Genomic DNA, 10,000 nt, shown 5'->3' on the forward strand with positions numbered 1-10,000 from the left:
CACTTTAACACACGTTTATGCTCCTAGAGGACACTTTAGCACACGTTTATGCTCCTAGAGGACACTTTAACACACGTTTATGCTCCTAGAGGACACTTTAACACACGTTTATGCTCCTAGAGGACACTTTAACACACGTTTATGCTCCTAGAGGACACTTTAACACACGTTTATGCTCCTAGAGGACACTTTAACACACGTTTATGCTCCTAGAGGACACTTTAGCACACGTTTATGCTCCTAGAGGACACTTTAACACACGTTTATGCTCCTAGAGGACACTTTAGCACACGTTTATGCTCCTAGAGGACACTTTAGCACACGTTAATGCTCCTAGAGTTCACTTTAACACACGTTTATGCTCCTAGAGGACACTTTAACACACGTTTATGCTCCTAGAGGACACTGTAACACACGTTTATGCTCCTAGAGGACACTTTAGCACACGTTTATGCTCCTAGAGGACACTTTAGCACACGTTTATGCTCCTAGAGGACACTTTAGCACACGTTTATGCTCCTAGAGGACACTTTAACACACGTTTATGCTCCTAGAGGACACTTTAACACACGTTTATGCTCCTAGAGGACACTTTAACACACGTTTATGCTCCTAGAGGACACTTTAGCACACGTCTATGCTCCTAGAGGACACTTTAACACACGTTTATGCTCCTAGAGGACACTTTAACACACGTTTATGCTCCTAGAGGACACTTTAACACACGTTTATGCTCCTAGAGGACACTTTAACACACGTTTATGCTCCTAGAGGACACTTTAACACACGTTTATGCTCCTAGAGGACACTTTAGCACACGTTTATGCTCCTAGAGGACACTTTAACACACGTTTATGCTCCTAGAGGACACTTTAACACACGTTTATGCTCCTAGAGGACACTTTATCACACGTTTATGCTCCTAGAGGACACTTTAGTACACGTTTATGCTCCTAGAGGACACTTTAACACACGTTTATGCTCCTAGAGGACACTTTAACACACGTTTATGCTCCTAGTGGACACTTTAGCACACGTTTATGCTCCTAGAGGACACTTTAGTACACGTTTATGCTCCTAGAGGACACTTTAACACACGTTTATGCTCCTAGAGGACACTTTAACACACGTTTATGCTCCTAGAGGACACTTTAGCACACGTTTATGCTCCTAGAGGACACTTTAACACACGTTTATGCTCCTAGAGGACACTTTAACACACGTTTATGCTCCTAGAGGACACTTTAACACACGTTTATGCTCCTAGAGGACACTTTAGCACACGTTTATGCTCCTAGAGGACACTTTAACTCACGTTTATGCTCCTAGAGGACACTTTAACACACGTTTATGCTCCTAGAGGACACTTTAGCACACGTTTATGCTCCTAGAGGACACTTTAGCACACGTTTATGCTCCTAGAGGACACTTTAGCACACGTTTATGCTCCTAGAGGACACTTTAGCACACGTTTATGCTCCTAGAGGACACTTTAACACACGTTTATGCTCCTAGAGGACACTTTAGCACACGTTTATGCTCCTAGAGTTCACTTTAACACACGTTTATGCTCCTAGAGGACACTTTAGCACACGTTTATGCTCCTAGAGGACACTTTAACTCACGTTTATGCTCCTAGAGGACACTTTAGCACACGTTTATGCTCCTAGAGTTCACTTTAACACACGTTTATGCTCCTAGAGGACACTTTAGCACACGTTTATGCTCCTAGAGGACACTTTAGCACACGTTTATGCTCCTAGAGGACACTTTAACACACGTTTATGCTCCTAGAGGACACTTTAGCACACGTTTATGCTCCTAGAGGACACTTTAGCACACGTTTATGCTCCTAGAGGACACTTTAGCACACGTTTATGCTCCTAGAGGACACTTTAACACACGTTTATGCTCCTAGAGGACACTTTAACACACGTTTATGCTCCTAGAGGACACTAACACACGTTTATGCTCCTAGAGGACACTTTAGCACACGTTTATGCTCCTAGAGGACACTTTAACACACGTTTATGCTCCTAGAGGACACTTTAGCACACGTTTATGTTCCTAGAGGACACTTTAGCACACGTTTATGCTCCTAGAGTTCACTTTAACACACGTTTATGCTCCTAGAGGACACTTTAACTCACGTTTATGCTCCTAGAGGACACTTTAGCACACGTTTATGCTCCTAGAGGACACTTTAACACACGTTTATGCTCCTAGAGGACACTTTAGCACACGTTTATGCTCCTAGAGGACACTTTAGGACACGTTTATGCTCCTAGAGGACACTTTAGCACACGTTTATGCTCCTAGAGGACACTTTAACACACGTTTATGCTCCTAGAGGACACTTTAGCACACGTTTATGCTCCTAGAGGACACTTTAACACACGTTTATGCTCCTAGAGGACACTTTAACACACGTTTATGCTCCTAGAGGACACTTTAACACACGTTCATGCTCCTAGAGGACACTTTAACACACGTTTATGCTCCTAGAGGACACTTTAGCACACGTTTATGCTCCTAGAGGTCACTTTAACACACGTTTATGCTCCTAGAGGACACTTTAACACACGTTTATGCTCCTAGAGGACACTTTAACACACGTTTATGCTCCTAGAGGACACTTTAGCACACGTTTATGCTCCTAGAGGACACTTTAACACACGTTTATGCTCCGACACTTTAACACACGTTTATGCTCCTAGAGGACACTTTAACACACGTTTATGCTCCTAGAGGACACTTTAGCACACGTTTATGCTGCTAGAGGACACTTTAACACACGTTTATGCTACTAGAGGACACTTTAACACACGTTTAGGCTCCTAGAGGACACTTTAACACACGTTTATGCTCCTAGAGTCACACTTTAGCACACGTTTATGCTCCTAGAGGACACTTTAACACACGTTTATGCTGCTAGAGGACACTTTAACACACGTTTATGCTCCTAGAGGACACTTTAGCACACGTTTATGCTCCTAGAGGACACTTTAACACACGTTTATGCTCCTAGAGGACACTTTAACACACGTTTATGCTCCTAGAGGACACTTTAACACACGTTTATGCTCCGACACTTTAACACACGTTTATGCTCCTAGAGGACACTTTAGCACACGTTTATGCTCCTAGAGGACACTTTAACACACGTTTATGCTCCTAGAGGACACTTTAACACACGTTTATGCTCCGACACTTTAACACACGTTTATGCTCCTAGAGGACACTTTAGCACACGTTTATGCTCCTAGAGGACACTTTAACACACGTTTATGCTCCTAGAGGACACTTTAACACACGTTTATGCTCCTAGAGGACACTTTAGCACACGTTTATGCTCCTAGAGGACACTTTAACACACGTTTATGCTCCTAGAGGACACTTTAACACACGTTTATGCTCTTAGAGGACACTTTAACACACGTTTATGCTCCTAGAGGACACTTTAACACACGTTTATGCTCTTAGAGGACACTTTAACACACGTTTATGCTCCTAGAGGACACTTTAACACACGTTTATGCTCCGACACTTTAACACACGTTTATGCTCCTAGAGGACACTTTAACACATGTTTATGCTCCTAGAGGACACTTTAGCACACGTTTATGCTCCTAGAGGACACATTAACACACGTTTATGCTCCTAGAGGACACTTTAACACACGTTTATGCTCCTAGAGGACACTTTAGCACACGTTTATGCTCCTAGAGGACACTTTAACACACGTTTATGCTCCTAGAGGACACTTTAACACACGTTTATGCTCCTAGAGGACACTTTAGCACACGTTTATGCTCCTAGAGGACACTTTAGCACACCTTTATGCTCCTAGAGGACACTTTAGCACACGTTTATGCTCCTAGAGGACACTTTAACACAGGTTTATGCTCCTAGAGGACACTTTAGCACACGTTTAGGCTCCTAGAGGACACTTTAACACACGTTTATGCTCCTAGAGGACACTTTAACACACGTTTATGCTCCTAGAGGACACTTTAACACACGTTTATGCTCCTAGAGGACACTTTAGCACACGTTTATGCTCCTAGAGGACACTTTAACACACGTTTATGCTCCTAGAGGACACTTTAGCACACGTTTATGCTCCTAGAGGACACTTTAACACACGTTTATGCTCCTAGAGGACACTTTAACACACGTTTATGCTCCTAGAGGACACTTTAACTCACGTTTATGCTCCTAGAGGACACTTTAACACACGTTTATGCTCCTAGAGGACACTTTAACACACGTTTATGCTCCTAGAGGACACTTTAACACACGTTTATGCTCCTAGAGGACACTTTAACACACGTTTATGCTCCTAGAGGACACTTTAACACACGTTTATGCTCCTAGAGTCACACTTTAACATGTTGAAACTCGTCCGTCTGTCTCTCAGGACCAACTCCTTCCTGTAGACGGACGAGTCGTCTCCTCAGACCTGAACCTGGACTCTGAGGACCTGGTCTGGAGTAAGGACTGCTCCTGGTCCTGGTCTGGTCCTGGTCTTGGTCCCGGTCCTGGTCCCGGTCCTGGTCCTGGTCCTGGTCCTGGTCCTGGTCCTGGTCTTGGTCCTGGTCTGTCCTGGTCCCGGTCCTGGTCCTGGTCCTGGTCCTGGTCTTGGTCCTGGTCTGTCCTGGTCCCGGTCCTGGTCCTGGTCCTGATCCTGGTCCTGGTCTGTCCTGGTCTGTCCTGGTCCTGGTCCTGGTCCTGGTCCTGATCCTGGTCCTGGTCTGGTCCTGGTCCTGGTCCTGGTCTGCTCCTGCTCCTGGTCCTGGTCCTGGTCTGGTCCTGATCCTGGTCCTGATCCTGGTCCTGGTCCGTCCTGGTCTGTCCTGGTCCTGGTCCTGGTCTGTCCTGGTCCTGATCCTGGTCCTGGTCTGGTCCTGGTCCTGGTCTGGTCCTGGTCCTGGTCCTGGTCTGCTCCTGCTCCTGCTCCTGGTCCTGGTCTGTCCTGGTCTGTCCTGGTCCTGGTCCCTGTCCTGGTCCCTGTCCTGGTCCTGGTCCTGGTCCCGGTCCCTGTCCTGGTCCTGGTCTGTCCTGGTCCTGGTCCTGGTCTGTCCTGGTCCTGATCCTGGTCCTGGTCTGGTCCTGGTCCTGGTCTGGTCCTGGTCCTGGTCCTGGTCTGCTCCTGCTCCTGCTCCTGGTCCTGGTCTGTCCTGGTCTGTCCTGGTCCTGGTCCCTGTCCTGGTCCCTGTCCTGGTCCTGGTCCTGGTCCCGGTCCCTGTCCTGGTCCTGGTCCTGGTCCTGGTCTTGGTCCTGGTCTGTTCTGGTCCTGGTCCTGGTCCCGGTCTTCATCCTCAGAGATGCAGCTGCTGAACTGTAAATCTGTGTCTGTGGTTCTGCTGCTGCTGCTGCTGCTGGGGTGAGTTCATCACTGACACGCTGTAGTTCATCACTGACACGCTGTAGTTTATCACCGACACGCTGTAGTTCATCACCGACACGCTGTAGTTCATCACTGACACGCTGTAGTTTATCACCGACACGCTGTAGTTCATCACCGACACGCTGTAGTTCATCACAGACACGCTGTAGTTCATCACAGACACGCTGTAGTTCATCACAGACACGCTGTAGTTCATCACTGACACGCTGTAGTTCATCACAGACACGCTGTAGTTTATCACAGACACGCTGTAGTTCATCACCGACACGCTGTAGTTCATCACAGACACGCTGTAGTTCATCACAGACACGCTGTAGTTCATCACTGACACGCTGTAGTTTATCACAGACACGCTGTAGTTTATCACAGACACGCTGTAGTTCATCACTGACACGCTGTAGTTTATCACAGACACGCTGTAGTTCATCACAGACACGCTGTAGTTTATCACAGACACGCTGTAGTTTATCACAGACACGCTGTAGTTTAACACAGACACGCTGTAGTTTAACACAGACACGCTGTAGTTTATCACAGACACGCTGTAGTTTATCACAGACACGCTGTAGTTCATCACCGACACGCTGTAGTTCATCACAGACACGCTGTAGTTCATCACAGACAAGCTGTAGTTCATCACAGACACGCTGTAGTTGATCACTGACACGCTGTAGTTGATCACTGACACGCTGTAGTTCATCACAGACACGCTGTAGTTTATCACCGACACGCTGTAGTTCATCACCGACACGCTGTAGTTCATCACTGACACGCTGTAGTTTATCACCGACACGCTGTAGTTCATCACCGACACGCTGTAGTTCATCACAGACACGCTGTAGTTCATCACAGACACGCTGTAGTTCATCACAGACACGCTGTAGTTCATCACTGACACGCTGTAGTTCATCACAGACACGCTGTAGTTTATCACAGACACGCTGTAGTTCATCACCGACACGCTGTAGTTCATCACAGACACGCTGTAGTTCATCACTGACACGCTGTAGTTTATCACAGACACGCTGTAGTTTATCACAGACACGCTGTAGTTCATCACTGACACGCTGTAGTTTATCACAGACACGCTGTAGTTCATCACAGACACGCTGTAGTTTATCACAGACACGCTGTAGTTTATCACAGACACGCTGTAGTTTAACACAGACACGCTGTAGTTTAACACAGACACGCTGTAGTTTATCACAGACACGCTGTAGTTTATCACAGACACGCTGTAGTTCATCACCGACACGCTGTAGTTCATCACAGACACGCTGTAGTTCATCACAGACAAGCTGTAGTTCATCACAGACACGCTGTAGTTGATCACTGACACGCTGTAGTTGATCACTGACACGCTGTAGTTCATCACAGACACGCTGTAGTTTATCACTGACACGCTGTAGTTCATCACAGACACGCTGTAGTTTATCACTGACACGCTGTAGTTTATCACTGACACGCTGTAGTTTATCACCGACACGCTGTAGTTCATCACAGACACGCTGTAGTTTATCACTGACACGCTGTAGTTCATCACAGACACGCTGTAGTTTATCACAGACACGCTGTAGTTCATCACAGACACGCTGTAGTTCATCACAGACACGCTAAAGTTTATCACAGACAAGCTGTAGTTCATCACAGACACGCTGTAGTTCATCACAGACACGCTGTAGTTCATCACAGACACGCTGTAGTTTATCACAGACACGCTGTAGTTCATCACAGACACGCTGTAGTTCATCACAGACACGCTGTAGTTCATCACAGACACGCTGTAGTTTATCACAGACACGCTGTAGTTTATCACTGACACGCTGTAGTTTATCACTGACACGCTGTAGTTCATCACAGACACGCTGTAGTTTATCACAGACACGCTGTAGTTTATCACAGACACGCTGTAGTTTATCACAGACACGCTGTAGTTTATCACAGACACGCTGTAGTTCATCACAGACACGCTGTAGTTCATCACAGACACGCTGTAGTTCATCACTGACACGCTGTAGTTCATCACTGACACGCTGTAGTTCATCACAGACACGCTGTAGTTCATCACAGACACGCTGTAGTTCATCACTGACACGCTGTAGTTTATCACAGACACGCTGTAGTTTATCACAGACACGCTGTAGTTCATCACTGACACGCTGTAGTTTATCACAGACACGCTGTAGTTCATCACAGACACGCTGTAGTTTATCACAGACACGCTGTAGTTTATCACAGACACGCTGTAGTTTAACACAGACACGCTGTAGTTTAACACAGACACGCTGTAGTTTATCACAGACACGCTGTAGTTTATCACAGACACGCTGTAGTTCATCACCGACACGCTGTAGTTCATCACAGACACGCTGTAGTTCATCACAGACAAGCTGTAGTTCATCACAGACACGCTGTAGTTGATCACTGACACGCTGTAGTTGATCACTGACACGCTGTAGTTCATCACAGACACGCTGTAGTTTATCACTGACACGCTGTAGTTCATCACAGACACGCTGTAGTTTATCACTGACACGCTGTAGTTTATCACTGACACGCTGTAGTTTATCACCGACACGCTGTAGTTCATCACAGACACGCTGTAGTTTATCACTGACACGCTGTAGTTCATCACAGACACGCTGTAGTTTATCACAGACACGCTGTAGTTCATCACAGACACGCTGTAGTTCATCACAGACAAGCTGTAGTTCATCACAGACACGCTGTAGTTCATCACAGACACGCTGTAGTTCATCACAGACACGCTGTAGTTTATCACAGACACGCTGTAGTTTATCACAGACACGCTGTAGTTCATCACAGACACGCTGTAGTTCATCACAGACACGCTGTAGTTCATCACAGACACGCTGTAGTTTATCACAGACACGCTGTAGTTTATCACTGACACGCTGTAGTTTATCACTGACACGCTGTAGTTCATCACAGACACGCTGTAGTTTATCACAGACACGCTGTAGTTTATCACAGACACGCTGTAGTTTATCACAGACACGCTGTAGTTTATCACAGACACGCTGTAGTTTATCACAGACACGCTGTAGTTTATCACAGACACGCTGTAGTTCATCACAGACGCGCTGTAGTTTATCACAGACGCGCTGTAGTTTATCACAGACACGCTGTAGTTCATCACAGACACGCTGTAGTTTATCACAGACACGCTGTAGTTTATCACAGACACGCTGTAGTTTATCACAGACACGCTGTAATTTATCACAGACACGCTGTAGTTTATCACAGACACGCTGTAGTTTATCACAGACACGCTGTAGTTTATCACAGACACGCTGTAGTTCATCACAGACACGCTGTAGTTCATCACAGACACGCTGTAGTTCATCACAGACACGCTGTAGTTCATCACAGACACGCTGTAGTTTATCACAGACACGATGTAGTTCATCACTGACACGCTGTAGTTTATCACTGACACGCTGTAGTTCATCACAGACACGCTGTAGTTTATCACAGACACGCTGTAGTTCATCACAGACGCGCTGTAGTTTATCACAGACACGCTGTAGTTTATCACAGACACGCTGTAGTTCATCACAGACACGCTGTAGTTCATCACTGACACGCTGTAGTTCATCACAGACGCGCTGTAGTTTATCACAGACACGCTGTAGTTCATCACAGACACGCTGTAGTTTATCACTGACACGCTGTAGTTCATCACAGACACGCTGTAGTTCATCACAGACGCGCTGTAGTTTAACAGACACGCTGTAGTTTATCACAGACACGCTGTAGTTTATCACAGACACGCTGTAGTTCATCACAGACACGCTGTAGTTCATCACAGACGCGCTGTAGTTTAACAGACACGCTGTAGTTTAACAGACACGCTGTAGTTTATCACAGACACGCTGTAGTTTATCACAGACACGCTGTAGTTTATCACAGACACGCTGTAGTTTATCACAGACACGCTGTAGTTTATCACAGACACGCTGTAGTTTATCACAGACACGCTGTAGTTCATCACAGACGCGCTGTAGTTTATCACAGACGCGCTGTAGTTTATCACAGACACGCTGTAGTTCATCACAGACACGCTGTAGTTTATCACAGACACGCTGTAGTTTATCACAGACACGCTGTAATTTATCACAGACACGCTGTAGTTTATCACAGACACGCTGTAGTTTATCACAGACACGCTGTAGTTTATCACAGACACGCTGTAGTTCATCACAGACACGCTGTAGTTTATCACAGACACGCTGTAGTTCATCACAGACACGCTGTAGTTCATCACAGACACGCTGTAGTTCATCACAGACACGCTGTAGTTTATCACAGACACGATGTAGTTCATCACTGACACGCTGTAGTTTATCACTGACACGCTGTAGTTCATCACTGACACGCTGTAGTTTATCACAGACGCGCTGTAGTTTATCACAGACACGATGTAGTTCATCACAGACACGCTGTAGTTCATCACAGACACGCTGTAGTTCATCACAGACACGCTGTAGTTTATCACAGACGCGCTGTAGTTTATCACAGACGCGCTGTAGTTTATCACAGACACGCTGTGGTTCATCACAGACACGC

At 46.1% G+C, this 10,000-nt stretch overlaps 1 protein-coding gene across 1 annotated transcript in view; it reads left to right on the plus strand.

Moving 5' to 3' along the window:
* Positions 1–10,000, plus strand: part of LOC310959713 (globoside alpha-1,3-N-acetylgalactosaminyltransferase 1-like) — a 32,127-nt gene that overhangs the window by 1,367 nt on the left and 20,760 nt on the right. The window contains 1 exon segment of the mRNA XM_083931171.1: positions 4,421–5,386. Coding sequence (XP_083787297.1) covers positions 5,328–5,386 — 59 coding nt within the window. The 5' untranslated portion in view covers positions 4,421–5,327.

The sequence above is a fragment of the Echiichthys vipera genome (genome assembly GCF_963691815.1).
Source record: "Echiichthys vipera genome assembly, chromosome: 17".
Classification (NCBI taxonomy): Eukaryota; Metazoa; Chordata; class Actinopteri; order Perciformes; family Trachinidae; genus Echiichthys; species Echiichthys vipera.